Consider the following 27,525-nt stretch of genomic DNA (forward strand, 5'->3'; position numbering starts at 1 on the left):
TCGGCTTCTCTGCTTCGCAACTGCTCTTGCTCCCCCCTTTTTGCTTACATTTGTCCCGTCCTCTAGAACTGTAAATTATACCCAGAACTTCGTAATGAGCCCGTACCAACCACCACCGCTAGGTAAAATCTGCCCAAGGCCATGCAGCGCAACACACCTAGAAAGAACAGGCCACTAACGATATTTGCATACTATAGACAGCTATGGCGACGTACCACCTATGCAGTACATGAACACCAAGCCACGGCGACCCTCTGGCGGCTTTGCGCCGCGTGGCCCGCGACCAGCACCACCAGATATGTTTGGCGGACCGATAGTGAACACGTTCGGGCCCGGCGAAGGTCTGGATGCACCAGGTGCCGACGCACAGCTAGATCGACGCAGCTCACTCAGCGACCGTCCCGTGACAGCATTCGTCGGCAACATCACGGGCGGCGTCACTGATGAGTGGGTCGAAAAGGTACTGGGGGCGTGTGGGACTGTCACGAGCTGGAAACGCGTGTATGACGCTGACGGCAAGCCGCAAAAATTCGGGTTCTGCGAATTCGCCACGCCGAGGGATGCTATGTGTGCACTGCTGGTGCTTGGCGAGGAAAAGTGCGAGCTGCCGGGAACCGAGCCCCGGAAGCTAGCGGTCACTGTCGATGCGAACATGCAGAGGACATTGGACATGCACCGCGATCGGCTTGTTTCGATTGAGGCCGGCAGCGACAGTGATCAAAAGACCGCAGTACACGCAGCGAAAGAGGCGGTGGAGAAGGTCAAAGAGGAGATGAAAGACCAAGCACCGGCTGAGGCTGGTGAGGGCACGGAAGAGATTAAAGGCAAGCAACCGACAGGCCAGTCCACTCCTGAGCAGGCCTCCAGTTCATCTGACAAAAAGACACAGTCGAAATCAGCGACCCGCAGTGTGTCGCGCGCTCGTCCCACTGACCACGAGTCGATCAGCCTTGAGGACGAAGAGGCTTGGGAGAAGCAGCAAGCAGAGGCGCACAGGAAACGGCTGTACCTGGACGATGTTGCTGAGCGTGAAAACCGGTTGGCCCGTGACGAAGCAGACCGTGCAAGGCACATTGAGAAGCTGCTGCTGCGCGATCTGGACCGCATCGAGGAGCGCGGAAGGGCGCGTGACACTATGATGATGCGGTTTGCGGCCTGGGACGACGACGCAGAGGCGCGCATGGGCGATCATGAGTACTACAGGGATCGCGAGCGCTGGTGGCATCACCGCAAAGCAGTGAGGGAGCGTGAGATCGAGTTGGATGTGGCAGATAGGAGACAGCAGAGACACGAAGAAGAGAGGCTGGCCGAGGAGGCGCGAAAGAAGCAGCAGCAGGGACAGCAGCAAACCCCTAGGCGCTCGTCGAAGGCACCTGAGGAGAGGAACAAAGCTCCTGCCGAGAAGCCTGCCCCGAAGCCTATTGAAAAGCCTGCCGAGAAGCCTGCCGACCCCCTGCCGAAAAGCCTGCTGAGAGACCTGCTGAGAAGCCCGATCCGCGGCGCACCAAGATTGAGCAACTGATTGCCGAGATACCCTCAGAGCCTGACGCGCTGTTCGCATGGCCCATCAAGTGGGACCATGTCGATGAAGAGCTGGTGCATGGGAAGATCGAGCCGGCCACACGCAAGCGGTTGGTCGAGTACCTGGGCGAGGATGAGGAGGACTCCTCGCTAGACGAGCTCTCGAAATTCGTTGCTGACCATATGCTGGCACACAAGCCACCGCACGGCTTGGTTGAGGAGCTGGCGGCTATCCTGGACGATGAGGCATCGACGTTTGTTGCGCGCATCTGGCGCGTTGTTGTCTATGAGTCGGAGGCACATGCAAGAGACATAAACTAGAATTAGCCGTATATTGAACTTTTAAAAATGAATTGCTGCCATTCTGCCAAACCAATGCCTACAAGAATTTTGAACAGTTGAGGCAGTTGGCTGCACAGATTCGGTACTTGAAGGCCTGCTGCGGCGACGCGGTCTCCAGCTGCGCATATTCCTTCTTCAGGTTCTCAAGCCGAGATGGGTCAACCACATAGTGCGACGCAACGCGCTCGGCGAACTGGTATACAAAATACACGCGCTTTCCTTGTTCTGGATCGGCACACGACCGGCATCGGCGGTTGCATAGCCTGCACTTGCGCGGTGAGCCAGCATCGTGTTGCTGTATTCTGCTGCCAGAACACCCTCAAACTCGGTCAGCAGCACAATGGCCTGCTCGTGTGCGGTATGGCGGACCTGGCCCACCGCATCCAGCAGATTCAGCAGAGGGATGTCAATACTATCAATGTTCTTCTGCTGAGTCTGCTGGTCAAGGCAGTTTGCAATCGTGTTCAGCAGCGTAGCCGACACACCCTTGTTGCTGCAGATTGACGACACAAGGCTTTGAATGAATGCGTCTATTTCAAACGCAGGTATCTCGTTTTCCACGGGAATGGCCGCCTGCGGTGGATTAGCCCCAGACGCGTGGCCCTCGCAGCTGCCTGCTTTGAGCGGGTCCTTGATCGTGCCTTCGGGCAGCCCCAGAAACTCGGGCAGCCCCTTGCCGATATAGGGCAGCCACACATTAAGCATGCCAAGATCTCCAGCAGCCACGCGCTTCAGTAGGTACGCGTACAGAACCTGGCGGGCCAGCTCGCTGGAATTCAGGACCATCACATCGTCTTGACTAGGCCGCAGCCCGCTCTCCTCGGTAACTGCCACCACCGCAGTGCCGCTCCTGCCGCTATACGCACCCGCTGAATCGCGGCGCGCCCTCTTGACTCCACCGCCATAGGCATCGTCGTCGTGGACACCGACAGCACGGTCAAATTTGATCGATTCCTTGATGAACGATATCAGCGACGGGTAGAACCTGGCTCGAACATTGCGATTAATGGCCGGGATCTTTGGCCTGTCCTGCACCAGCAGGCTTCCGGCCGAGAGCCCAATGGTCAGTATCAGGCTAGGCCATGTAAGGTCACGGTACTTTGAGCTGGCTTCAGAATTCGGTGCAATGTCCTCCAGGATGTTCAGCACGCACTGCGCCAGTATGTGCCGCGAGTACGGGCTGCTTAAATGAGCGAAATTTCGCCATATGGTGGGTCAGTCGAGTCGAGGTTGTCAAAGTACCTCTGCAGCTCTAGCACGCGTCGCGGGTCCATCGTCTGCCGCATGATACACGCATCCAGCGACCACGCCAGCCCATGGCACACGTCACTCTCGATGATGACCGACACGTCAGAGTCGTGCATCACCATCGCCAGGTCCAGCCGCAGCGTGCCCAGAGCCGGATCCTGCGTCTTGATAAACAGCTCGCGGATCATTCCAGCGTTGCATTGTACAGATGCAGATCCGTGTTGATTGCATGCGAGATCTCGAGAAGCACCGGGTGCTGGCGCCGTTTGCGCGAGTACTCCTGCACCTTGATTCCGTATATCTCTTGCGACATTGAGCGCAGCTGCGCGTCTGCGACATACTTTGCCAGCAGCGGCCGGATATGCTGCTGGAACAGTGGCAGGTCCTTGCGCCACAGCGTGCGCCTCACATCCAAGCTACACGCTTCGTACAGCTGCATGCTGCCACGGATTGCTTCACGGTAGTCATCAGGCACGTTATCCGGCCACTTTGCCAGCAGCATCAGCGGGATTTTCTGCAGCTGTGGCACTGCAAAGTACCGCTTCACCTTGGCCAGCAATGCCAGGTGCTGGTCTAATGGCAGTCGCTCGCCCTGTATGCGGCTCATTGCCGCACACACTACAGAGTCAAGTACTGCTGTGTGGATGTCGCGGCGCTTGTGGCCCAGTGAATCCAGCAAGCCGTAGATGGACTCGCTGGCTGGGATGTCCAGGCCGTTGTCGTTGCCAAAATCAAGTATCACCTGCTTGGGCTTGCCCAGGCTCATCATGCGCTTAATCTGCTCACGGCCCTCAGCGCCCACCAGGTATGTTTTGTCGCCGCCTGTGTTTCCCATCGTGCTATAGTATGTATAAAAAGGCTTTGGTTGCAAGAGCTGCAGAGACAAGAGGCGAGTCTGTTTATGGCTCGCAGTGCGCCAGCTGGTGACCTCGCCACCCAGAGCGAAAAACGAGAGCGCCGATCACCGATCAAATCATACAATCAAGTGATTTAGCTCGGATTGCCGAACTCCGCAAATGCCAGCGGTGTCTCGATCACGACAAGTCGGGTGCACTTCAGTGCGAACGCACTCGTCCCCAAGCCCCGTCCATGGCTTGACTGCCGATCCCTCCACCTTCTCCGGGGATTGGATCCATGCTTATCAACGGAGTGGCGGTCAAACGCCTCGTCCACCGCTAGGAGTGAGATGCGCAACAATGCACAGGCAAAATATTCCTACATCCCAATTTCTACACATCTGCACCTGCGCAACTCTGTATATTCCTTCGTTCTCCTGTGCAGGCAGGCCAATATCCCCCTGCCACCACCTGATGCCAGGCACAGTCTGGCTCCAGCAGTTGGCTTCAGTAGCGACTGCTGCTGTTGCCAGCGGCCCACTCGGACTCACACGCCCTCGATCCCCCACCGCCTGCCTGCATTTCTGCCCCGTCGGATGTTGGGGAACAGAATTCCACTGGAATGAACCGTGTAGCCCTAGCCATTCGAATTGGGCCCTCGGAGGGAGCCTGTGGTTTCCATTTGCACCTCAGTCTGAGCTATGTGGATGATCACTGACGAGAAAGATATTTCGCCGCTAGTCAGCGACCCCGCACCACCCCCACCTTGGCCAAAGTTGGCCCATTCCGAGATGGGCCAGGAAATCCTGCTGGATACACAGGGGTTGCAGCTGGCCAATAGACTTTCCGGATGAGGCAACGTGGGGTCAGCAGCTTAGTCGTGAGGATGCTTGGGCGCTGAAAATCGAACGCTTTAAAAGAACAACGGGCGCTTCGTGGCCTACCCGAGAGCACACGTTCGCCATTCCTCGCTTGCTACCGGTTCCCAAGTCTTCCCTCTCTTCTGTCGCTTCCAGCGTAGAGCTTTCTGTACTCCTTTATCTTCTTTCCTGGAACTCTCGAGGAGACCACCTGCTGTCCCGGTTCACAGCCTGCTTTGCAATCCGGATTACTGCAAGCGCATTGTACCTTCCATCTAATTTACCCGTATCTGTGGATAAAGACAGGCCTGATTGCTCCGAAATCCTGCCTACATACAGCACATTTCACCATGTCACATCTGTCAGAAATATCTGAGCAGAACAGCTCTGCCAACATAAAGGACCTCAAATCCCATGATATTGACATTGAGCTGTACCAGCGGCAGCAGGAGCTGGAGGAAATTGACGATGAGCTGCACTCGCGCTGGCAGATGATCAAGTCGTTCCTTGTCTGCGGCGCGGCCTTTTTTGCCGACGCCTACCTCATGTTCTCAGCAAACATCCTGGTCATGATCATGGGCTACGTATACTTCCACGACGCCGAGGGCTCGGCCAAAAACGTGGTCCCCAACAACTGGTCGACGCTCGTCAAGGTCGGCGTCCAGGTCGGTTGCCTCCTTGGCCAGCTGATTCTGGGCCGCCTTGGTGACAAGTTTGGTCGCACCAGCGTGTTTTCGATGGGCGCCATCCTGGTTATCATCTCCACCGTCGGCGCGTCCTTCTCGTCCAGCGCGGTCCGCGGCGCTAACGCTTTCGTATTCCTGTTCATCTGGCTTGTGTTTGTCGGCATTGGTGTCGGTGGCGATTACCCGCTGGCCGCAACCATTACCAGCGAATATGCTGAGGTCTCTTCCCGCGGCAAGTACCTGGCCGCTGTGTTCGCCTGCCAGGGGTTCGGTAACCTGGGCGCCTCGATCGTCGCTATTATTGTCCTGGCATGCTTCAAGGGCGCTATCCGTGATGACGTCTACGCGCTGGACTACGTCTGGCGCATCTGCCTCGGCTTTGGTGCCATCCCCGGCGCTGTCACCCTCTACTGGCGCCTGACTATGAGCGAATCCAAGCAATTCCAGGCAGAGGCCGAGAAGCGCGAGGCCCAGACTGAAGCCATCAAGGCTGAGGACGAGCTGCTGCTGGCCAAGAAGGCTGCACAGGAGTCTGACATGACGCCGGCTGCCGGCTCTTCAACCTTGTCGATGCAGAAGGAGGCTATCAAGGACTTTAGCCAGTTCAACGAGCATATGGATGAGCTTGTCGAGAAGGCGCAGAAGAAGGGCAGCAAGCGTGCCGAGACCTTCGGCGAGTACTTTGGGCAGTGGAAGAACATGAAGGTTCTGCTGGGCACCTCGATTGCCTGGTTTGTGCTCGATGTGGCGTTCTATGGAATCAACCTGAACTCATCCGTCGTCATCAGCGCTATTGGCTTCTCCGGCGACGTGCAGAACGGCGATCCGTACAGCGTCCTGTCGCGCAACTGCCTTGGCAACATCATCATCAACCTGCTTGGCTCTGTGCCCGGCTACTGGATCACCGTGTTCACCATTGAGCGGCTTGGTCGCAAGAGGATCCAGCTCATCGGCTTCGCTGCCCTCACCGTGTTGTACGTTGTAATCGGCTTTGCCTACCACCAGATCCTGGACGCCTCGAACGTCGGCTTCATTGTGCTGTTCACGCTGGCCCAGCTGTTCCAGAACTTCGGCCCCAATGTCACTTGCTTTGTGTGGCCTGGAGAGGTCTTCCCGACTCGCTTCCGCTCCACTGCCCATGGTATCTCCGCCGCTGCTGGTAAGCTTGGTGCTATTGTCGCCCAGGCTGGCCTGATGACTCTGAAGGACCGCGGTGGCCCGAACGCCTGGATTCCTCACCTCATCGAGATCTTCGCCCTCTTCACTCTCATCGGGTTCTTTGTGACCTTCTGGATCCCGGAGACCAAGGGAAAGTCGTTGGAGGAGATCACCGGCGAGGAGTAAGATACACGCATGTTCTAATCTTTTACACTTTATATTACGCATTTCGTATTACATATTCAACCCCTGTATGCACAATGCATATACGATGGCATCTATTCGGATATAATCTCGTTTCTCGGGATATCGAGGTGTCATGGCTCGTCAGGGCGCTTACTGCCTGTCCCCGATCTGGGCTCTGCCGAGGTGGCTGGTGACATGGGAGCTGGCTCACCCGCATCTTCATGCTTGGACACTGTGCTCTCGTCATCAGTATTGATATAGGCATCGCTTGCAGCAGCCGGATCGGGATTAGCTGCTTCATCCTTGGAGGGCAAGCCCTTCTTGGTTTGCTCATCTAAACGCACATGCTGGCCCTTCGTGTCTTGGGCTGCTGCAGTCTCTGCTGGTTCCTTGTCCTGATCTGCTGCTGCCCCATCTAGTTTCTCGTCCTGGTTGGCAGAGGTGTCGGCAGGCTCTTCGCCTAGGCTACTGTCCGCCTCCTTGCTGATTCCATCCGCTGCTTGTGGGTTACTGTTTCCATCCGTAGCCGCTTTGGCGTCCTTGTTGCCCATATCTGGAGCATTGCCAGATATCACTTCCTCGTAGGCATCTTCTCCAGCCGGTTTCCCAGTCACTGGAACTGACGGTAGATCTAAATCGCTCAGTCCCCCCGACCCGCTGCTGTCCTCACTGGAGCTTGAGCGAACACTGACACTATCATCCGATCCCTCACTGCTCTTATCGCTGACACTGTCCAAAACATCACCAGCTTCGCCTCTGTTTTCTGACGCGTCTTCAAGCGAGCTGCTTTGCAAAGGATCAAGAGCCGACGATTGGAGGTAGTCAGGAACGCCATGTTCATCCATCTTGGTCTGCTCGGTGGCCAGGAATTGACCCAGGAAGTCGTCGACTGAGGGGAGCTGCTCGGCATCGACATTGTCTGCGTAGACATCATCGGCCTGCGAAGAAACTTCGCTGGTTTCATGGCTGATCCGGTACGCATTGAGCGGCACCTGCACCTGCATCGACCCGATATCTGACTCGACATCCCGCTGGTCGTGGTCTCGAGCTGCCAGGTGTCTAGTAAAAGTAGTGGGCTCAGACAATACTGAAGGCGGCGCAACCATGGTGTGCACGACATTAGGCGTAGCCGAGCTTGACTGCAATACAGCCTCGCTCTCTGACGACTCGCTGCGCTCCAAGAATATCCCGGCCTCGGATGCCAAGGGCGTCTGGATGCGCACGCTGGCCGAGCGTATCAGTCCAGTGGAAAAAAACGGCCGTGTCAGAATCCAGTGTTGCAGTGACGCATCCCGAACAGACAGCTGCGTTGCGCGTGCCGTCGACATGCTGGGCGTATGTGGTCTAGCTGGCTCCATAGAGCAGCCGGTGTCTATGAGCTCACTGAGCGTCACCGGCATATATGTCTGGTAAACATTATCGCCAGCCTCAACAGTGTATATTCCAGGCATGTACGTGTGCTGACGCGACCGGTGACGCAGGTCGTGTGGCGAATGCGATCCTGCTTTGGCACTGCTATGAATGCGACACCAGCCAAAAACCCGCTTTTCCTGGTCAAGCAGCTGTGCGCCTGGTGCTGATAGCAGGACTTGGGACCCGTCAGCTGACATAGTGTACATGCTGTAAAGACGGCGTAGGCTGCTGATGCTGCGTGGCATATATGGAATGGCAACAATCAGCGATTTCGCGGTCTGTGAGTGTATGTCCAACGGATTGCCTGTATACCGGGTCTTCAATTCTGCTGCCACCGCCTTCAACGTGCTATGGTACCGCGCTTCGTCGATGGTATGGAGCCGCCCAGCCTCCTCGCCTGCCGACCCTGATGGACCTAGGGCAATGCAGCCGACAGAGGCGGACTGCATACCAGTCATACCGCACAAATCCTCGAGAAGCCCCACGGTTTGCTGGTCCACATGCCTCCATAGGCTTTGCAGCCGCCGGATCTCAGGCAGTGTCAGTGCCCAGAGTACCGCAATTCCGCCATTGAAATCGCCAAACACGCGCACAAGTATGTGTGTCAACACAACCAAGCAGGTTACAATATGTGGATGCCCCTTCAGGTTAGACAGCGACGACACTGCGTGCCTGTCCCGATGCTCACTCTCCATGCTACGTCTGGGTGCTGGTGCTGGAGACCGGGCGCTAGGAGGTGCCAGGTTTGAAGTTGCACCTTTAGCTATCGATGCTGCTGTGTCCAGTAGTATTCCAGCTGCAGCATGGCCAAGGAACACGGCGAACCCTGCACAGTTCCTCACTGAGCTCGCTACATCAACCTCAGCTCCACCCGACTGCGTCGCCCGGCTACGGACAACCATATCCTCGGGCACCTGGACATGGGCAAACAGCTGCGTGTCGATTCTAGGCGATCTCACGTGCGATCGCACAAACATCCCAGGCGGTCAAGCTAAGTGCCTCGACTGCTCGTAGGTGCTGCGACAGTTTGTCGAGGTCTTCGCGGCCAATCTGCTCTTCCTCCATTAACCGCCGCGCGTGTGCTGTGTCAGCTCTTCCAATCTGCGCCTTGCGCTGCTGCATGGCCATGGTCGCAGCATAGGTGCGCATGATTACCAGCTTGGACAGGTCTGACAGCGGAATCGGCGGTAGGCGACCCGTGGGCTCAGCACTCCCGCTCTTTCTACCTGGATTATGATCGCTACTCGAGTCGGGGTCACTGGCGTTGCCTCCGGTTAGCGATGCAGTCGGCGGCAGCGCGATGGCTGATCTCCCGAGCGTGTCATAGATATCTTCGAGACGGGTTATAACCTGCTGCAAGTCTTTGAAGGTCTGGTGTGCGCCGTCAACGTCCACCGTATGCTGTCGCAAAACAGACTCACGCATGGAGAGTGCCGCGTTTCCAACATACTCGAGATATGCTGCTGCTGCTTCCTAGCACACGAGCTCATGGTGTTAGAACAACATTCTGTCAAGGTAGCAGAGGCATTTCCGTTGCATTTCCGTTGCATTTCATTGCTTGCTTGTCCTGTGCAGCAGCTTCTTACCCTGAGTTGTCCGTTATGAAACTTCCGATGGCCAGCTACGAGCAGACGTGGGTCTGTCATTAATAATTGGAGTGTAAAAGATTGCAAATGGTAAAAAGGTGGACTATCGCTAGGAGAAGAAAGAAGCCGAGAACACAGACCCACACTGCGTATCTGCGTCATCAGCCGAGGGAAGCAGGGAAGGGGGAGTGTGGCTCAGCCTGGTTTGGGAGCTTTTGGAACACGTGAACCACAGAAGTACCTTCAGGCCAGCAGTGTTGTGGTGAAAAAGCTATGTTTTTAAGGGGTTCGCTGAAGAGAGAATATGAAAATACGCTAGGGATAAAATGACATAAAGTGCAACTAAAGGACGCCAGGTCTCGCTCAGGACAGGGGCCCAGCAGGGAGGAACAACACGGAGGAAAATGCTGTCATTCTGAAGAGCAGCCGTAGGGGTAGGGCCACCCTGGCACAGTGGCCGTCGGGGTGGAACGAGCGGCGTTGACGCCGAAAGCTGACATCGGGATGAAGACAGCAACCTGCGACTCGGTTGATATGCTCAGTGAACACACCCTGCTTCGGGGCATTGTCACGCTTAGAGAAGGTTGCCCGAGTCATCGCCAGAGTCGAGAATGTGAGCAGTGACGGTCGGTGACGCCGGATGGTAAGCACTGACATCACCCAGAAGGTTGGGGACAAGGCCGTTGCCGTCATCATCGTGCTGGATGTTGGCAACAATGTTGATAGGAGCAACAGCGCTGGCAATGACCTCGCCAAGAAGGTTAGGAACAAGGTCGCGCTTGAGAGGAGCGCTGCTCACAGCCTCCTGGTCAGGATCAAAGATGTGCACAGTGACAGTCGGGTGACGCCTGGACGGTAGCGCTGATTGCACCAATAAGGTTCGGGACAAGACCAGTTGCCATCCTCATCCGGGTTAATGTTGGCGACGACATCTACAGGAGCGACGGCACTAGCAACAACTTCACCGAGAATGTTTTTCAGCAGGTCGCGCTTGAGCAGGTCACCCGAGTAATCAGTCAGCATCAAAGATATGAGCAGTGACAGTCGGCGACGCCTGGATGGTGGCACTGACGGCGCCAATGAGGTTAGGGACAAGACCATTGCCATCCTCAGTCCGGATTAATGTTGGCGACAATGTTGAGCGGAGCAACAGCGCTGGCAATGACCTCGCCAAGAATGTTGTTCAGCAGATCGCGCTTGAGAAGGTTGCCCGAATCATCGCCAGAGTCGAGAATGTGAGCAGTGAACTGGTCGGTGACGCCTGGATGGTAGCACTGACATCACCCAGAAGGTTGGGGACAAGACCGTTGCCGTCATCAGTCGTGTCTGGATGTTGGCAACAATGTTGATAGGAGCAACAGCGCTGGCAACTGACCTCGACCGAGAAGGTTAGGAACAAGGTCGCGCTTGAGTAGGTCACCCGAGTAGTCGTCAGCATCAAAGATATGGACAGTGACAGTCGGCGACGCCTGGATGGTGCACTGACGGCGCCAATGAGGTTAGGGACAAGACCATTGCCATCCTCATCCGGGTTAATGTTGGCGACAATGTTGAGTGGAGCAACAGCGCTGGCAATGACCTCGCCAAGAATGTTGTTCAGCAGATCGCGCTTGAGAAGGTTGCCCGAATCATCGCCAGAGTCGAGAATGTGAGCAGTGACTGTTGGCGACGCCCGGATGGTAGCACTGACATCACCAGGAGGTTAGGAACAAGACCGTTGCCGTCATCGTCGTGCTGGATGTTGGCAACAATGTTGATAGGAGCAACAGCGCTGGCAATGACCTCACCGAAGAAGGTTAGGAACAAGGTCACGCTTGAGCAGGTCACCCGAGTAATCATCAGCATCAAAGATATGAGCAGTGACAGTCGGTGACGCCTGGATAGTAGCACTGACGGCGCCAATGAGGTTCGGGACAAGACCGTTGCCATCCTCATCCGGATTAATGTTGGCGACAATGTTGAGAGGAGCAACAGCGCTGGCAATGACCTCGCCAAGAATGTTGTTCAGCAGATCGCGCTTGAGAAGGTTGCCCAGTGCATCAGCGCCCTGAGGTTGCGATATGCCGACATGGGCATTGGCAGGCAGGATCACACGAGCAAACACCTTCCCGAGCACCTCGTACAGCAGGGCCTCGCTGCCCAGGTTCTTGGTAGTGGCGTCATCGATCAGGTTGCTCGGAGTGTCGCGCTTGTGCAGCGGCACCGCAGCCTGGCTTGCCTGCGGGATAGAGACGGGCAGGCGAAGAAGCATGTACGTCTGGCCGTTGATGTTGAACACCATGGCACCGTTGCCATTTACCAAATTATTGATGGCAGACTGTTCGATGCTGCGCTTATTGAACTTACTAGCCTGGTACGACGGAGTGGCAGGGACAGTAGGCGCAGGAGTGGGTACAGGAGTGGGCGCAGGTGGAGCACCAGGTACAACCTCGGTGACGGCAGGAGGGGCACTAGGCACGACTTCGGTGACAGCAGGAGGAACACTAGGCACAACTTCGGTAACGGCAGGAGGGGCACTAGGCACAACTTCAGTGACTGAAGGCTGAGGGGGCTGCGGGAGGATCACAGTAACGCTGGGCTGGGCCGGCTGAGGCACAATGACTGTGACACCGGGCTGGGCCGGCTGCGGGACCACGGGTGGCGGGCTAGCCACGTAGGCCGGGCCCGGAACAGCCGGGACATCGGTGATGACCGGCATCGGGGTGGGGAGGGCGGGCTGGGAACCAATGCCGCCGCTGGTAGGCGAGTACATGAAGTCAGCAACAATAATCGAGATTTGGTTCATTGGAACCGACTGGATGATCGTGACAACAGCGGGCGGCTGGGGGGCTGGCTGGATAACGGTTACCACAGCAGGCGGCTGGGGAGCTGGAATGGCCGGAGGACTGCTAGCCACGTAGTTGCCGCCAGCAGCAGCGGTGGCAGCGGCGAAAGCCAGGGCGAAGATGGTGTTAGTAACCTTCATTTTGGGAGATAATCGGGATGAGAAGGGGGCGGATGTGTGCCTCTAATGTGCCTTTGCGCGCGCGAAATGTAGCCTCAAGCCAGAAAAGACAGGGTGAATGTAAAAAGGAAGGAAGGGATTGCAAAAACGAACCACGACCAAGAGATAGAGGGGAGAAGAGGATGTGGGAGAAAAATGTAGGTGGAAGAAAGAGAAAACGGTGAAATGCGCTATGAGGATGGATACTATATTCTGGAAATGGCAGTGTGCGGCAACCAGTGACTTTATATTCAGTAAGTGTTTAGGGCACTTGGGTCTGGGATGCTTTGCTGCTCCAAACCGGTGAAAGCATGGTGAGATGTTGTTGTTGTTGTTCTCCGGCTGGATGGTGGGGGGAGAAGGCAGCCGTATAGATAAAAGATGCAAACTTACTACCTTCAAATGCCGTTTGGTTGTCTGGAGGCTGGCCAAAAGCAGCAGCATTCTCTTACTCCGCGCAACAAAAGAATATTAGAGCTGTTTACATATTCCCCTGTGCCAGCCAGCAGCTAGCCGGTATGAGAGGGTGAGGCACCTGGAATAGAGGGTGAGGCTAGAATGTGGAAGTATATGAGCGGGAGCAACGTTGGCGGTCTTTTGCGGGTAGGGAGGGCTTGTCAGCATGCTAAATGTCAGTAATGCAGCGGGTCTGCGGTTCCTTGTCGAGTGCGATAGCATTTGGGACTGGATTACTGCTAAGCAATAGCAGTCAACCATTCCTGGACAGAAAAGCGAATCTCAAGGTGCCCCTAGCATATATCCGCAAAAAGAATTACGTAGGTGGCATTTGGTATTTTGCATGTATTGGCAAAAAAGAATTACAGAGCTAGCCAGTCCTTGGTGCAGGAATCGCTGTTAAAGAGCATGGAGCGGTTGGCGCTGCAGAAGCAGTACTGGGCGTTGTAGGTTGGGTCGGTAGGGCAGTTCTGGAATGGCTTGTGGTAGTACCCGATATCGCCGAAATAGTGTACCTGGGACTTGTTCAGGAACATGGCTACGGCCATGGTGTGCACGGGTGCGTCCCCCAGCGCTCCATGAAGAAGCCGCCCGCGCGATCCAGAAAGTTGAAATATGCCATATACTTTTCCGAGCGCAAAAACTCGAGGCTCCCGATCTCAAAGTTTGACCAGAAATGGCACATGTTGTAGTCGCCCGAGTCGTTGGTCAGCCAGGACAGGGTGTTGTTGGGCGAGACGTACTCGGGATATGCGGCGCGGAATGCGTTGGTTGTGCTCCACAGGGACTTTACGGTTATCGGAAACTCGCGCAAGGTAATAGTGAACCCGTACAGCTTGTTGTTGTCGGCCATGTATTTGAAGGGGTCGTAGGGAATGGCGCAGCTGAACTCGACGCCAGGCTCGACTCGCCAGTACCAGTCGAACTGGTCCAGCAGCGGGTGGCGGAAGAAGAAGCCTGATTCGAACCTATTCTCCGAGCAAACAAAAACGCCAGGACAAGTGGTTAGCACATGACAGCTTGAACAACCGGGATTTGCGAGCTTGCATGCATGCCAGATACCAATTAGTGCACCAGTGCAATATACACGTGCATAGGATGTTCAGGCAGATGCCGGCAATTTGCTTTCTTTTCGTTTTGAGCGATTTATACCTGCACATTTTGCGGTAGCTTTCGCTGTCTCCATATGGCACCCGGTTTCCCATCTTGTGCATTTCCCAGCGAGCCCTGACCCGATCGATCCACGGCGGGATCGACCAGTGCTCGTAGGGCACCAGGCCAAAGTGGCAGTCGCCTGACGTCGCCCATTCCATGTTCTGCTTGAACTCGTCCGTGAACGGCTCGTCGTTCAGAAACACATATGGGTAGCGATACCTGTGGTTGAACTGATCCTCGAGCTGGCGCACGGTGGCACGCAGGTCGTGGAGCTCAGAGTTGCGTGCCAGGATCACGAATGCGGCGCGCACAGGGTGGTTAATGCGGGCATTCTCGGGCTTCAGGCGCACATCCTCATGCTGTTTTGGATGGGTGAGGGCGCGGGCCTGTTCGATCGGCGATGGGCATGCTATAAAGAGGATCAGCGCACAGAGCCCGACGACCAGGAGAAACCACCGGGACAGCGTGACGGCCTTGACTGACGGCTGCATTTGGCGAGCGAAAAGAGCAAAAAGGACGGAGAAGAAAAATAGCAATTTGGAACACTCTGCTGGATTGTCGCACCGGCAAATTTGCTCCGTAAATGGGATAGGGCCATGGGACGAGAGTGGGTTGTATGTGCACGTGAGATGCCACACCTCCAATGTGAAACAATGGGGCCAAGGCGATGTACAAAAACAACGCTGCCGGCAGCTGCTGTTTGCTGAGGCGGTAGCACTTTCTCCTCCCTTTCTCTCCCCTCCCTCTACTTTCCACCTACTAGCACACATCCACCAAAAAAGTTTGTATTTTTTGTCACTCTTGCACCACCAAAAAAAAGCATGTCTTCCAGCGACAAGCCTTCTGACCCCATGCCCATTCCGGCACACCGCCGCAACACGTTCACCGGGTGGCCGGGAACGTTCTTCACTCCCATGGCTACTGCGCGCCCCAACGGGACCATGGGAATGTCGCCCCCAGCGGCATGCCGTCGGGGAGCACGGCCCACTCATTCTCGGGCCAGCCAGCCATGGCCAGCTCGCCGCCCAGCGATCAGGCCATGTCGGCGTTCTCGGGCATCGGCCTGTTCCGCCGGTTCTCGGCATCGGCAGCCAGCGGTGGCCCCCCTCCCAACCAGGTACGTTGTGGGTTTCTTGAGCCATGTTTACCAGCGCATGTGCCTGGTGTTCAGCTAATTAACAAGCACATCCTGTAGCCACTCCAGCATCCGGTTGACCAGGCGCAGCATCTGCACGAGGCGTTTCCGGCCAGCGACTTTGGATTCCGTAAGTTGGGAAAAAAGCCCAGTCTTGTATGGCAGGTTGTATTGCAAATGAGGCCCCTCACTAATCCCGTATGTTGCCTGCGTATTCTAGACAAGGATCAGCATCCAAGGTCCAAGATCCTGAGCGAGGTCCGCGAGCACGACGATCCTCCCAGCCGGCCTGACTCGCGTATGCGCAACCTGATGCTGTCTGGCCAGTTTATGATCTAGGCCAGGGCACACCATCTTCTTGTTCGCTGCCTTCCATCTTTCCATGTAGTTTTATGATCATGTCCGCATCCAAAAGCCACTCTAAAAACGATCAAGGGCGGACATGTCGTTAGTCACTCGAGCGAGTACTGAAAAAGGTTTTTTCTTTTTTTTGTGTGGCAAATAAACAACCCTCACCCCTCATCCCAGGACGTCGTGACCTTAGGGCGATTGGCAAATACTGACACATCAGCCGGTATGCTGTGCCGAGGCAAAGGGTCCTACCGCCGCAGCGGCATTGGCAAAGAAATGGACCGGGTGGTGTGATAATGTGCGCGGACACATAGAAGCAGCGACGTCAGAATGCGTCGCTGTGCACGTCGGCTAATTTCCAAAATGCGATTCTGACAAACCCCTGCCGGCAGTTCCGAGGGGGATGTGGCCTCTCGCAGCTTCCACACAGCAAAAACCCGGACCCTCCAGTGCTACCTGTGCTCCGGGGCAGCAGACACGGCCAGATCAGGCGCAGAACGTGATTTCGTTCTGAATTGCGGCGAAATTACTAATCACTCCAGCTGCGCGGGCATTTTACATGATCCAACTTTCTCCAATGGCACTGAGGCTTTTGTGGGGGGGACCGATTCTCAGCATCTTCTCAGTATAAAACTCTGGCTATGTTTCTCGCAAGCCTCCGTCGCCCACTACATCTCGCTTTTTCTTCCTCACTCTCCTCTATCTCTCACCATAGACAGTTTCTCTCACACACAGCAATTCCCAAAATGCACGCCAAAGTTGTAAGTACCCTGCTGAATGACCAAAGGAAGCGGGATTTGCCAGAGATTCGGCAAGAGCAGCAGCAGCAGCAGCAGCAGCAGCAGCAGCAGCAGCAGCAGCAACAGCTAATGCAGACATTGTCTCGTTTTCTAGATCATTGTTGGTTCCGGTCCCGCTGGACACACCGCAGCTATCTACGCAGCGCGGGCAAACCTCGAGCCGGAGATGTTCGAGGGCATGATGGCCGGCGGTGTGGCGCCCGGTGGACAGCTGACGACGACCACGGACGTCGAGAACTTCCCCGGGTTCCCCGCGGGCGTGATGGGCGGCGAGCTGACAGACAAGTTCCGCGAGCAGTCGGAGCGGTTCGGCACCAAGATCCACACGGAGACGATCACGCGCGTGGACCTGTCGTCGCGGCCGTTCAAGCTGTGGCGCGAGTACGCCGACGGCCCCGAGGACAAGCCCGACACGTGCGATGCGCTGATCATTGCCACCGGAGCGACAGCCAAGCGCCTGTTCATTGCCGGCGAGGACACGTACTGGCAGCGGGGCATGTCTGCGTGTGCTGTGTGCGACGGCGCTGCGCCGATCTTCCGCAACAAGCCGCTGGTGGTCGTTGGCGGCGGCGACAGCGCCTGCGAGGAGGCGACGTTCCTGACCAAGTATGCCAGCCATGTCTATCTGGCCGTGCGTCGCGACGCGCTGCGTGCCTCTGATATCATGGCCAAGCGGGCCATTGCCAACCCCAAGATCACCGTGCTGTGGAACACCCACGTGACTGAGGCCAAGGGCGACGGCGACCTGCTCAGCCATGTTGTGCTCAAGGACGCCAAGACCAACGAGACGCGCGAGCTCGAGGTCTCGGGTCTGTTCTATGCCATCGGCCATACCCCCAACACTGCCTTCCTCAGCGGCCAGCTCGAGACCGACGAGTCCGGCTACCTGCTGGTCCAGCCCGGCACCTCGCTGACCAACATCAAGGGTGTCTTTGCTGCCGGCGACGTCCAGGACAAGCGCTACCGCCAGGCCATCACTGCTGCTGGCTCTGGCTGCATGGCTGCTCTCGACGCCGAGAAGTACCTCGAGGAGCTCGAGGCCGAGGAGCGCGAGAAGAAGGAGAAGGACAACAGCAAGCTGTAAGCATCCAGCCGACTTTCTGCAGGCTTTTTTTTTTCTAATACATGTCTTCATTTAATCTCGGGAGGAACAGGCCTCCTGGCCTTGGGGGAAAGTAATAAGCGGGGTGTGGCGATCCGCCGCCTATTGGTAGTGGCGGAAACTGCGAGCTCTAGTCGGCGGGGGCTACTAGCAGATGCGAGGCAGGGCTCTGCGCTTGCACGCGCTGGCTGTCTCTTCACTGGGCAGTCCTGGCAGCTGCAGTGTGACGACGGCCGAGAGCAGAGTATGCTACAGCCAGCGCCCAATTCTGCGCTTTCTCCAGGCGCACAGATGCCCTGGCTGCCCCGATGGGCGACAGCTCCGTCGAATCACAGGGGCGGTGGGGCAGAGGCGCTCCGTGACTGTTTTCAAATGCACATGAATGCCTTCTGGCCTGCTCAGCAAGCAGGCGCCCTCAAAGTCACTCGGAGCAAATCCAAACTGCCAGCCCCAAAGCTGGCCCGCGCCGCACGCCGCCTATTGGGCTCGTCCCAACAATTTTTCCTCGCCCTGGGTTTGTTATCGCTCCATGCAGAGCTGATATCGCGTCCGCCGTATAAATTGCAAACGGACGCCCGACGGCCGCTCCCCGAGTTTCCTCTTCACCGTTCTTCTTGCATCTTCTTCTCCTCCCCTCCTTTTTACTTTTTTCTCTTAACTCCTTAAGGAAAAAAAACACACAGAATGTCCGAGTCCAAGAACAACGCCGCTATGTCCTTCGTCGCGGATCTGGCCGCTGGTGGTATCTCCGCCGGTGTGTCGAAGACCATCGTCGCCCCCATCGAGCGCGTCAAGCTGCTGCTCCAGGTCCAGGCCTCGTCGGACCAGATTGCTGCTGACAAGCGCTACAAGGGTATCATGGATGCCTTCCGCCGTATCCCCGCCGAGCAGGGTGTCGGTTCGTTCTGGCGCGGTAACCTGTCGAACGTCATCCGTTACTTCCCGACCCAGGCTCTGAACTTTGCCTTCAAGGACAAGTACAAGGCCATGTTCCCCAAGTACAGCCCCAAGACCGACTTCTGGAAGTTCTTCGGTGCCAACATGGCGTCGGGCGGTATGGCTGGAGCCACCTCGCTGCTGTTCGTGTACCCTCTTGATTTCGCGCGTACCCGCATGGCTGTCGACATCGGCACTGGCGCCAACCGTCAGTTCACCGGTCTCGGTAACTGCATCTCGACCATCTACAAGAAGGACGGCATGGGCGGTCTGTACCAGGGCTTCGGCATGTCGGTCGCCGGTATCATTGTCTACCGCGCTGCGTACTTTGGTGGTTACGATACTCTCAAGCAGGTTGTGTTCGGCAACAACAAGAACCCGAACTTCTTCGCTTCGTGGCTGGTTGCCCAGACCGTCACTGTCGTTGCCGGTCTCATCTCGTACCCTCTGGATACCGTCCGTCGTCGTCTCATGATGCAGTCGGGCCGTGCCGAGAAGCTGTACTCGGGTCCCTTCGACTGCCTGCGCAAGCTGTACCAGGAGGCTGGTATGAAGGTGTTCTTCCACGGTGGTCTGTCCAACATCATCCGCGGTACCGGTGGTGCTCTGGTCCTGGTCTTCTACGACCAGCTCCAGAAGTGGATGGGCATCAAGAACTAAATCGCCTAATCTTGTCACTTTTATGCTGTTCTGCAATATATCCCAACTCCAAAAACGCCCTAGGTAAAATTTTTGCTGCTCCACGCATCACCGTAAGCACGCCATTGTGGCATGCACGAACTGTCTTTGTGACTGCGATTGGGGATCAGATCAACGGCGGCTGATAATCAGAGACACACGCCACCTGCTGGCATCACCATGTGCCCAGTGTGGCTGAATACAGGGGCATAGTGATGTATGGTGCTACATTATGATATAGGGAAATAAAGTACTCTTTAGCAGGCCGATACCAAGAGAGAGAAGGAAGACTATAGAAATGCGATGCCTAAAATGCGCTGAAAACGGGTGGGTTATTTCTTCTGTGTAGTGTGATGTGCTTTTCTTAGGGCGGAGACCGATTAGAGCCCTCGGAAATGGACGACGACTCTGAAATCAGCAGGCTATGCACGGCGATGCGCCGGGAATGTGTCGACAGACCCTGTTGCGGCTCGTCGATGACTGTTGTCGGGGTAGTCGCCTCCGTTGTCATGCCGACCGGCGCCGTCGACAGCGGCATAACGCCTTCTGTCACATTATACTGCGTCGCACTGCTGCTGCTGTTGCCCGAGCCTGTCACCGACTTGTGGCCCATCAGGGATGGCGACGGCACGCTGGACCGCGATGTAACCGGGTAGTGCGGCGTGCGTGGGCGCTGTGCCGATGACTGGTACGGGTGGTGCCGGTGAGGCGACATTGACACCATCCGCTTTGACCCGTCGGTATGCGGGTGATCGGGGATCGACGGCGATACCGAGGACTGGTGCTGGGGCCGCTGCACCGGGGTCAGCTGGTACTGCTGCCGATACATCGACGGCTGCTGCTCCGCGTGTGACAGGGACAGGCAAAGCATCGTTTACAGGCGATTCCACCAGCGTAGGGTGCTGCAGGCGAGGAGTGGGCGACATACCCCGTCGCGACGAATCGCCACTGCCGCCGCCGCTGCCGCCGCTGCCACTGCCTGCCGCCCACATGCCCGAATCCGGCTGCGGGCGGCTGTATGGGCTGTAGCGCTGGTCCGGCACTGGCAAATCCGTGACCAGAATGTACCGTGGGGCTCTGGCGGTGGTACGGGGGATAGCGCGGTGCTGCGGCTGGCTGCTGCTGCTGTTGCTGCTGTTGCTGTTGCTGCTGCTGTTGCGACTGACCGTATCTATCGGCAGCGTGCATCTGTTGCGGGGGCGGTGGAGGCCCTTGCTGGCGGTACGCAGGATATCCTGTGTGTGACATCGGCTGTGAGTGGCGGTGCGAGGACGGCGGATAATCCGGGTAGTCGGAGGCAATTGACGGCAATGCGTGGCCGCTTCCATAGTGAGATGGCTGCTGGCGTGATATCGCAGATCCTGGGCGCGAAATAGGGGGCATCGGCGTGGTCATGCCTGCTTGCGGGGGGTGCGGTGTGTACCCGCTGCTTGGAGGCATTGAATGCTGCTGCTGATACTGGTAGTGGGCGTGGGTGGCCGGGGACATGCTACGAACAGGCAGTGGCTGCTGAGATGGAGGCATGTAGCCATTGTCAGCGCCGGGTGGCAGATAGGACCGGTGGTAGCTGCCAGGGGGAGGAGGGGGGTACTGTGCGTGTGGCATTGGCGGCAGATTGGCAGCGCTAGTGGACATCGACGGCGTGGGCCCTTGAATGGTTACACCTGGGGTGGGGCCGAAGAGTGGGAGCTGCCGGTGCTGGCTGCATGGGGGAGTGGATACGGTGGCGATCCATTTTCTACACTGCCCGAGTGGGGGTGGTGTGGATGATGGCGGAGGGGTGGAGCCTGCTGCTGTTGCTGGTAGTGGTGGTGGTGATGGGCAGAGTGGGTCGGGTGGTGATCGGCCGAAGCCCAGTGCTGCTGGTGCTGTTGCTGGTTGTGGTGGTGGTGTTGCGGGATCGACGGTTGAGATGATTCACTCGACGGCAAAGCCGGATTAATAGGCGGCTGGCGCGACCGAGACTGTTTTGCGCGGGCAGACTTTTGTTCCTTCCGAACGCGGATCTTGAGACCTTGCTCAGCAAAGATTTTTGTCAGGGGTGTCGATTCCTCCATGCCTGGGAATTTCTTTGCCGAGTACACCGTAAACACAGCGGATGTAATGGATTGGCAGAAAAACACCTGGTTCCCAACAATCTCAAAGAGCGAGAACTTTAGGCGGTACGCCCCCTCGCAGCGCACGGATAAATCGGGAAAAACAAAGAAAGCGCCATCTGTGCCGTCAATGTCTTTCAGGTGGGCCAGCGATGCCACCACCGAGCCAGTCATCGTCCGCGCCTTCTTGTCGCTCAGTGTGTTCAGCTCCCGTACGCCATGCTCGTCCATCAGAGTGGCGTACATGAAGTAGTACGGATTGTGCAGGAACGCCCTAATAGCAAACCAAAGGTCTCCATTTAATTGAGATGAGGGACAGTCAGCAACACACAGTTGTACACACGCAAGAGAAAAACGGGGAGGGCAGATCGGAAAATGCACAAACACTGCGTAGATCTGTGCAAAAAGAGAACGGCGTTTTGTGGTCGGGACAGGGTGGAGAGCGTTCCTCCATTCAGGTTCTACTGCCACTGCCTCAGCTATTTTTGCAACGCGCACTTACCGGTTGTTGGTTGCTGTGGTTGGGTCATTCACGTGAAGCTGGATGATCGGTGGCGGGTCCACAGGGCGACGGTCTGCTACAAGAAGATGATGATGAAGAGGGGTGGAGTGAGAATGTGTAAACATTCTCAGAAAACATGATGGGAAGGAAAACACAAAAACAATGATACCAAAACACTGGGTTGTGCAGCACAAAATAATGAGCAGGCGAATAAACTATTGGGTTTAGAGGAGACGCTCAATGTTGCTTGGAAAGAATACCGCATTTTCGTGCAGGCTTTGGCTGTGACACGTGAGCATAGCGGCCCAAAGTCACAGAGGCTGTGCAGTTCCGCTTGCTGGCTTTTGCTCCCAACGGGCACGCCTGTCCCGCGGTCCACACAGGATTCTGCGTGCGGTCGCAAAAGTCTGGCCCAGTCCGGGTCATATGTTTGGGAAATTTGGTGCATCATACATGCATATCGGCCATTGTCGTCAAAAAGCAGCAGTGTAACATCCACATTTGGAGCAACAAGGGAGAGAGGGGAGGCTAATGTTCCAAAACGGATAGCAGTGGGAGGCAAAAAGGAAGCAAAGGGTATGCGCAGGTCGAAGATAGGCTTGGCGCAGGAAAAATGGGGGTGGAGAGGAGTGGCGATTATTGCTGCCTGCATTGGAGCTCCCGGTATGCAAAGCATGCAAAGACCACAGCATCGAAGAGTTTCACAAGCGCCTACGTACATGGCGCCCAGAAAACGCCGAGAACCACACCTGTGCGACACAGGAACCAGAAAAGCCCTTTGCTGGCCTCGGGCATTCACTTTTGCAATTCCAAAGAGATGGACCGCCACATACCTTTCTCGCCAATTCCGCACATTCGCGAGCGATTGGGCTCCTGGCGAAGAACCAGCTTGTGCTCTCTACAACCGGTGGGAACAAGAAGGGGCGTTATTAGCGGTGACTGAGGGGAATATACGCGCAACCCCTCCCACTTTCCAATACTTGATGCTATTGACGCCCGTCCTGAGGCGCCGAGTTGCCCAGCATGCACGGAAAACGCCAGGCATCGTAGAACAAGGGCTGGCGTGTCCGAATTTCGGCCCAGAAAAAGAAAATACGTACATTTGCCGCCGATTGCTCGCGTTCTGCTGAACATTACTAAACTGAACCGGGTGCTCCATACGACAAAAGAGAGAGAAAACGGGGGACGGAGAAAGACAGAGGCTTACTTCAAGAACAAGAGAAGGTTTCTATTTGGTATGTAACGTATGTGAGAGCAAAGCGAGACAGAAAGTATCAAGAAAAAGTAGGAAATAGGCGGGGGCGAAAATAAAATAAAGGACGCGCTCGCGCTTTCTGAAAATATAAAGGAGACGAAATAGAACCTGAGAAGCAGAAAAAGCGAATAGGGCAAAGGAGATAGAGGCGATATAAAACGGAAGGCTGCTTTTAGAGAATTTTTTCTGGGTCAGTGGCCCGGTTGGTAAAAAAGCGAATTGGCCGTTGCGAAGGAGAAAGCTGGGAAACGAGTCTGTGGAGCTTAAACGCAGAATGCGGCCAATCATCTCCTAACCAAAAATCTCCTGCAGCTCAAGCCCGCACCTATGGAATTGCCAGCCAGTTTTCCGTTTGCAGGTCGCTTTCCACAATGCGCGAGGAATATTTAGAAACGGCGTTAACGAAAAAATAAAGACGAAAAAGGAAGAGGTGGTTATGAGCGAGAGTGGGTGGGAAAAATTAGAGACTAGGACTGAACACTTTAGCGTATCGTTCGGCAGTTGAACCGCAGCACCTCCTCGGCGGGCCTGCTGTCTACCAGCGGCCGCTCGCGCACAAGCTGGAGCACTGCCCGGGTGTCTATGGCCGACTGCGGGCCGTTCACGCCTTGGGGCGAGATCCAGTCGTAGAGGATGCAGCAGGTCACCAGTACCTGCACACACAGCTTCGCGTCGTCGACCTTGTGCTGCTTAATCGCATTGAAGCTACCTGCTGCCAGCGCCGATAGACACTCGAGGACATGCTGCGACGTGCCCGACTCGCTGACGTACTTGCTTGCCGCATCGACCACCGACTTGACCAGCGGGTTGTGGTACGCATAGAACAGCGACATGTGGTTCGACACGTCGTTGGAGATCACGCACTCGCGGATGCCCGGCTAGCAAGGAGAGAAGAAGAACGGGGTTGTGGATTAGCCTGCTTTTATGCACTTTGAAGCTCTTCATCATCCTAGTCATCGCCACTCACACCATCGTGTTCGGCATTCAAGCCCGCCAGGCACTTACGTCTTGGGACTTTTGCATGCGCGACAGCGTGCGGCGGTAGTACGAAAAGTCGTTTTGGATCGCTGGGATTGACGACTACACAAAAATTGGATTGCAATAAGTCGCTGCATATTGATTAGCAACCAAAAATAAACTGCTGAAGTGCCTCTCCCCAAACCAGCGCTCGCTCTCTCCCCCGCATCCCTCGCCTGTTGCCAATACCAACAAGCGGTGCAAAAGGGGGACGGCAAACTGATACTTTACCTTTAGCGCATCGAAATCAAACGCGTACTGCATCATATCCGCAAATGACCGCGACAGACCGCGGTTTCTGTTAATGTTGCTGATGACCTGCTCGTTCGACGGTCCACAGATCTGCTCAATGATCATCGGAACCACCCGCTCTACAGCATGCACACACACAAAGGGCTTTAGCTTCACGCAATGCACTGCAGTCTGCCCGTAGCTGCGTCCTCACCAGGCTCCCCCGCTTACCGATGTCCTGCGCGTGCTCGTAGCACTCCTTCAGCAGCATCACCGACGGCCCAAGCTTCCGCCACGCCGCCTCCTCGTTCTCTGCCGTCGGACTCGTGATCGCTGTCCGAATCTCCTGTGTGCTGTCAACGTATGCGCGCAGCCGCCTCAGCAGCTCCGGCCCGCGCTGCAGAATCACCGCATACTCTGGAAAGTACTCCTGCTCAAACTTTGCACTGTCGGCATCTAAAATGAGGGTGGGACGAATTAATACGCGCATTCCCTCGCTGTCTCCCCCTCAGATGAGCCGCGCATTCCAGCATTTACCTCCGAGGTCTAGGATGAAATCACTGAATTGCTTCGAAAACCGCGCTGTGCCATCTGATTCGCGTACTGGCCGGCCCGTCCCGACTGGCCTGTCGCTCGGCCCGCCACGAAGCATCGAGATAAACGAGCCCATGGTGAAGAAACTGTTTCTCTAAACCTCAATACAAATAAGAAGAAAAAACAATAGCGAAGAAAAAAACACGTCGTACACAAGAGGAGAAATTCAAACAAGAAAACAAACACTGGAAGCGACGGTGCGTCTGTAGTTTGGCTTTTCTTTTGGCCCGCCCCCTCCCCCTTCGGCGCCGTCAATGCCAGCTGAGAAAACAAATCGTCCGGCAGGACAACCAGTCGAACCAACCAGCTGAACCCAACACGCAGTCGGGTAAGAGACAAGCACTCGCCCGTGATATTGTATACACAGCTGGGACTGCCGGGCCACCGGAGACGCGTGTATGCAGCCCACACATATCGAATACCCCCATGCCCAGCCGATCTCTGCCTTGGACAGTAGCTGCTATGGCCGCCTCGCTCGGGGACTGTCTGCCATCCATACCCTCCTCATCAGCCTTTGCAGCTCAAAAGACAGAATTCCTGGTTCCCAAAACGGCTGCTCACATGAGCCCTCTGACTTTATGCACACCTCTTTGTGCGAAACAACCAGGAACACGCTCTTGTCACTAAACATCTATTCTACACCATGAACACATCGCTTCTCTTCACAACCACCATATTCGACACGTTCTCCGCGCGGCATGGCAAGCTCAATCTGTGCGCAGCGTCGACACGCTCGGACCTGCTTCTGGTAGCGATCGGCAAAGACATCCACGTCTACAAAATAGACTACTACTCGCGTCCGCCAACCCTGAAAACCCGTTTTCTGTATCCAGACGGACCACTGGTAAGTACCAGCACGCTTGTAAAAGTAAACCGGTTATTTGGTGCCTACTTCTAAACCCCTCGCTGCCGTACCGTCGCGCTGTAGAATGACGAAATCAACGCAATATGTCTGGGCACGCTGTTTGACCAAGAGGTTGTCGCTGCCGTCTTCGATACAGGAAGGGTCATTATTTGGAAGCTCGACCTCACTGGCACCATCCTGTATACCTACAAGAACAGCAGCTCCACATGGGGATGCGCAATACACGGCGAAACGAACACAATAGCGATCAGCGCAAACTCACACAATATCACCATCCTCGAGCCGCCAGGTCCACCCACCGATGCGCCAGCACAGCTGCGGCTAAAGAGCTTTTTGGAAGACCATATCCACAATATACCAAACGTGTCGTTCTCAGCGTGCGGCAAGTACCTGGTATCGGCAAGCATCGACTCGTCCATCCGCGCGTGGGATCTGGACTCGGGTACACCAATCTGCAGCTACTTTGACCGACACTGGTGCTGGTCAGCCTTGTTTGTTTACCCATTCTACTTTGTGCCCGACTCTCTGGAAGCAGGAAGCAGCACAGATACTGAGCGAGCGGGGGTGCTTAGCGATCTGTCAGCCCAGCTCATGCACTATATCCAAACAACCAACGCTGGCATCGACACTGAAGATGACTCTCAGAGCGAGGAAGTCGATTGGGAGGTAGTCGATGAGGAGGAAGGGGATGACGACGACGAACCTACCCCAAGAAACGCGCTTCAAGCCCCCATCCTGGATCACAGTGACGACATCCAGAACGGACATACACCAACCACCGGCTCAGATATCCGCGGCGACAGCTCAGAGGGCCACAGCGATGACCAGCCGTTCTTTGATGCCGAGGACGGCGGCCAAGCAAGCGATGCTGGTCTATTAACTAACCACGGCAACGAGGAGTCGCTATTGACAGACAGTGCTATCGCTGCAGACACGACGTCTATAGAACGCCGCACCCCGCTTATCCTGTGCGGGACAGACTACGACATCGTGCTGATTGATCCAGCCAAAGAGTACATGCCGGTTGTTGACAAGATCCCGTTTGCCGTGCTCGGCACAAGCGGCCCGTGGCTGGAGTCTATGGACTTCTTCGATCGCATCGCGTTTCTCGAATGGATCCCTGAGCTGGGTATTGCCATCACCGCTTCATATTCAGGCAATGCTGCAATTATTAAGCTGAAGCAGCAGGCATCGTCTGGCCCCAAGTCCAGCAACCACAGCTGCTCATACAAAGTCACTGCCAAGCCGCTGGAGCCAATCCGCGTCTCCAGCAGACTCTATGGCATCGCTGTATATCGGCGATCAATCGACAGATTATCGCAGTACTGCTCAGTGGTTGTGTATGTCGTTTATATGGACGGCACCATGCACGTGTATGAGTTGAGCTCGGAACCTTCAGAATATTTTGCAACATAGTGCACTTGGTGTAGAGATGAACGACATGTATGATACGGGCAACGAAAGAAGAGGATAAAGTAAATGGAGATGTGTGAGCGATAGCACGAAAAAAAAAAAAAAGACGGAAGAAGGGGA

The 27,525-nt window shown here is 55.9% G+C and overlaps 13 protein-coding genes across 13 annotated transcripts; 5 read left to right on the forward strand and 8 right to left on the reverse strand.

Annotated features, from left to right (window-relative positions):
• Nucleotides 1-32: 32 nt before the first annotated feature.
• On the forward strand, nt 33-1,889 carry DL89DRAFT_264463 (uncharacterized protein). The gene is made up of 3 exons (XM_040886263.1): nt 33-122; nt 198-1,362; nt 1,476-1,889. The coding sequence occupies exons 1-3, from the start codon at nt 95-97 to the stop codon at nt 1,840-1,842; spliced, it is 1,560 nt and encodes a 519-aa protein (XP_040747857.1). The 5' UTR covers nt 33-94; the 3' UTR covers nt 1,843-1,889.
• An 11-nt stretch (nt 1,890-1,900) lies between these two features.
• Nucleotides 1,901-3,983, reverse strand: DL89DRAFT_320121 (uncharacterized protein; the record flags this gene model as incomplete). The annotated part of the gene is made up of 4 exons (XM_040891184.1): nt 3,362-3,983; nt 3,106-3,287; nt 2,101-3,046; nt 1,901-2,056 (listed from the first exon to the last, which is right to left on the reverse strand). The coding sequence occupies exons 1-4, from the start codon at nt 3,944-3,946 to the stop codon at nt 1,901-1,903; spliced, it is 1,869 nt and encodes a 622-aa protein (XP_040747858.1). The 5' UTR covers nt 3,947-3,983.
• Nucleotides 3,984-5,157: 1,174 nt separating this feature from the next.
• Nucleotides 5,158-6,895, forward strand: DL89DRAFT_320122 (phosphate:H+ symporter; the record flags this gene model as incomplete). The annotated part of the gene is made up of 1 exon (XM_040891185.1): nt 5,158-6,895. The coding sequence occupies one exon, from the start codon at nt 5,158-5,160 to the stop codon at nt 6,835-6,837; it is 1,680 nt and encodes a 559-aa protein (XP_040747859.1). The 3' UTR covers nt 6,838-6,895.
• Nucleotides 6,863-9,937, reverse strand: DL89DRAFT_264465 (uncharacterized protein). The gene is made up of 20 exons (XM_040886264.1): nt 9,837-9,937; nt 9,226-9,723; nt 9,147-9,182; nt 8,974-9,125; nt 8,939-8,952; nt 8,808-8,914; nt 8,702-8,780; nt 8,468-8,665; nt 8,427-8,440; nt 8,366-8,399; nt 8,095-8,341; nt 8,002-8,061; nt 7,921-7,971; nt 7,767-7,896; nt 7,648-7,739; nt 7,578-7,623; nt 7,524-7,553; nt 7,452-7,502; nt 7,413-7,415; nt 6,863-7,376 (listed from the first exon to the last, which is right to left on the reverse strand). Exons 1-20 carry the CDS (start codon nt 9,894-9,896, stop codon nt 6,969-6,971), a joined length of 2,310 nt encoding a protein of 769 aa, XP_040747860.1. The 5' UTR covers nt 9,897-9,937; the 3' UTR covers nt 6,863-6,968.
• A 1,465-nt stretch (nt 9,938-11,402) lies between these two features.
• Nucleotides 11,403-13,011, reverse strand: DL89DRAFT_20406 (uncharacterized protein). Its single transcript, XM_040884041.1, has one exon. The coding sequence runs from the start codon at nt 12,799-12,801 to the stop codon at nt 11,620-11,622; it is 1,182 nt and encodes a 393-aa protein (XP_040747861.1). The 5' UTR covers nt 12,802-13,011; the 3' UTR covers nt 11,403-11,619.
• Nucleotides 13,012-13,637: 626 nt separating this feature from the next.
• On the reverse strand, nt 13,638-14,921 carry DL89DRAFT_277218 (glycosyltransferase family 15 protein; the record flags this gene model as incomplete). The annotated part of the gene is given in 5 exon segments (XM_040889429.1): nt 13,638-13,790; nt 13,810-13,813; nt 13,833-14,243; nt 14,428-14,839; nt 14,861-14,921. The coding sequence occupies 5 exon segments, from the start codon at nt 14,919-14,921 to the stop codon at nt 13,638-13,640; spliced, it is 1,041 nt and encodes a 346-aa protein (XP_040747862.1).
• Nucleotides 14,922-16,662: 1,741 nt separating this feature from the next.
• On the forward strand, nt 16,663-17,800 carry DL89DRAFT_254453 (thioredoxin reductase; the record flags this gene model as incomplete). Its single annotated transcript, XM_040885276.1, has 2 exons — nt 16,663-16,677; nt 16,811-17,800. The coding sequence occupies 2 exons, from the start codon at nt 16,663-16,665 to the stop codon at nt 17,798-17,800; spliced, it is 1,005 nt and encodes a 334-aa protein (XP_040747863.1).
• A 702-nt stretch (nt 17,801-18,502) lies between these two features.
• DL89DRAFT_232073 (mitochondrial substrate carrier family protein ancA) lies at nt 18,503-19,667 on the forward strand (the record flags this gene model as incomplete). The annotated part of the gene is made up of 1 exon (XM_040884921.1): nt 18,503-19,667. One exon carries the CDS (start codon nt 18,503-18,505, stop codon nt 19,412-19,414), a length of 912 nt encoding a protein of 303 aa, XP_040747864.1. The 3' UTR covers nt 19,415-19,667.
• A 158-nt stretch (nt 19,668-19,825) lies between these two features.
• DL89DRAFT_20472 (uncharacterized protein) lies at nt 19,826-21,451 on the reverse strand. The gene has a single exon (XM_040884054.1). The coding sequence runs from the start codon at nt 21,065-21,067 to the stop codon at nt 20,237-20,239; it is 831 nt and encodes a 276-aa protein (XP_040747865.1). The 5' UTR covers nt 21,068-21,451; the 3' UTR covers nt 19,826-20,236.
• DL89DRAFT_20495 (uncharacterized protein) lies at nt 20,926-22,381 on the reverse strand. Its single transcript, XM_040884060.1, has 2 exons — nt 22,031-22,381; nt 20,926-21,802 (listed from the first exon to the last, which is right to left on the reverse strand). The coding sequence occupies exons 1-2, from the start codon at nt 22,153-22,155 to the stop codon at nt 21,091-21,093; spliced, it is 837 nt and encodes a 278-aa protein (XP_040747866.1). The 5' UTR covers nt 22,156-22,381; the 3' UTR covers nt 20,926-21,090.
• A 764-nt stretch (nt 22,382-23,145) lies between these two features.
• DL89DRAFT_20702 (uncharacterized protein) lies at nt 23,146-23,745 on the reverse strand. The gene has a single exon (XM_040884107.1). It carries the CDS (start codon nt 23,571-23,573, stop codon nt 23,259-23,261), a length of 315 nt encoding a protein of 104 aa, XP_040747867.1. The 5' UTR covers nt 23,574-23,745; the 3' UTR covers nt 23,146-23,258.
• Nucleotides 23,746-23,747: 2 nt separating this feature from the next.
• DL89DRAFT_264469 (DUF1394-domain-containing protein) lies at nt 23,748-24,575 on the reverse strand. Its single transcript, XM_040886265.1, has 3 exons — nt 24,534-24,575; nt 24,291-24,365; nt 23,748-24,163 (listed from the first exon to the last, which is right to left on the reverse strand). The coding sequence occupies exons 1-3, from the start codon at nt 24,567-24,569 to the stop codon at nt 23,768-23,770; spliced, it is 507 nt and encodes a 168-aa protein (XP_040747868.1). The 5' UTR covers nt 24,570-24,575; the 3' UTR covers nt 23,748-23,767.
• A 1,195-nt stretch (nt 24,576-25,770) lies between these two features.
• Nucleotides 25,771-27,408, forward strand: DL89DRAFT_254457 (WD40 repeat-like protein; the record flags this gene model as incomplete). Its single annotated transcript, XM_040885277.1, has 2 exons — nt 25,771-25,971; nt 26,056-27,408. The coding sequence occupies 2 exons, from the start codon at nt 25,771-25,773 to the stop codon at nt 27,406-27,408; spliced, it is 1,554 nt and encodes a 517-aa protein (XP_040747869.1).
• Between the last annotated feature and the right edge of the window lie 117 nt (nt 27,409-27,525).

Source organism: Linderina pennispora (assembly GCF_002104995.1).
Source record: "Linderina pennispora strain ATCC 12442 chromosome Unknown DL89scaffold_1, whole genome shotgun sequence".
NCBI classification, from domain to species: Eukaryota; Fungi; Kickxellomycota; class Kickxellomycetes; order Kickxellales; family Kickxellaceae; genus Linderina; species Linderina pennispora.

Bases quoted from the DNA above. Each gene is read 5' to 3' on its own strand.
- DL89DRAFT_264463 (XM_040886263.1), top strand. From the start codon at position 95: ATGAGCCCGTACCAACCACCACCGCTAG. The intron at 123-197 runs GTAAAATCTGCC...TGCATACTATAG, and splicing joins GTACCAACCACCACCGCTAG to ACAGCTATGGCGACGTACCA. The intron at 1,363-1,475 runs GTCGAAGGCACC...GCCTGCTGAGAG, and splicing joins CAGCAAACCCCTAGGCGCTC to ACCTGCTGAGAAGCCCGATC.
- DL89DRAFT_264465 (XM_040886264.1), bottom strand. From the start codon at position 9,896: ATGACAGACCCACGTCTGCTCGTAGCTGGCCATCGGAAGTTTCATAAC. The intron at 8,666-8,701 runs GTATGCAGTCCG...GCATTGCCCTAG, and splicing joins GGATTTGTGCGGTATGACTG to GTCCATCAGGGTCGGCAGGC. The intron at 7,624-7,647 runs GTCGGCTCTTGA...TCCTTTGCAAAG, and splicing joins GTTCCTGACTACCTCCAATC to CAGCTCGCTTGAAGACGCGT.
- DL89DRAFT_20406 (XM_040884041.1), bottom strand. From the start codon at position 12,801: ATGAAGGTTACTAACACCATCTTCGCCCTGGCTTTCGCCGCTGCCACC.
- DL89DRAFT_20472 (XM_040884054.1), bottom strand. From the start codon at position 21,067: ATGTCCACTAGCGCTGCCAATCTGCCGCCAATGCCACACGCACAGTAC.
- DL89DRAFT_20495 (XM_040884060.1), bottom strand. From the start codon at position 22,155: ATGTTTACACATTCTCACTCCACCCCTCTTCATCATCATCTTCTTGTA. The intron at 21,803-22,030 runs GTAAGTGCGCGT...GTTTGCTATTAG, and splicing joins ACCACAGCAACCAACAACCG to GGCGTTCCTGCACAATCCGT.
- DL89DRAFT_20702 (XM_040884107.1), bottom strand. From the start codon at position 23,573: ATGATTGGCCGCATTCTGCGTTTAAGCTCCACAGACTCGTTTCCCAGC.
- DL89DRAFT_264469 (XM_040886265.1), bottom strand. From the start codon at position 24,569: ATGATGCAGTACGCGTTTGATTTCGATGCGCTAAAG. The intron at 24,366-24,533 runs GTAAAGTATCAG...ATTTTTGTGTAG, and splicing joins TTGATTTCGATGCGCTAAAG to TCGTCAATCCCAGCGATCCA. The intron at 24,164-24,290 runs GTAAGTGCCTGG...TCTCCTTGCTAG, and splicing joins GCATGCAAAAGTCCCAAGAC to CCGGGCATCCGCGAGTGCGT.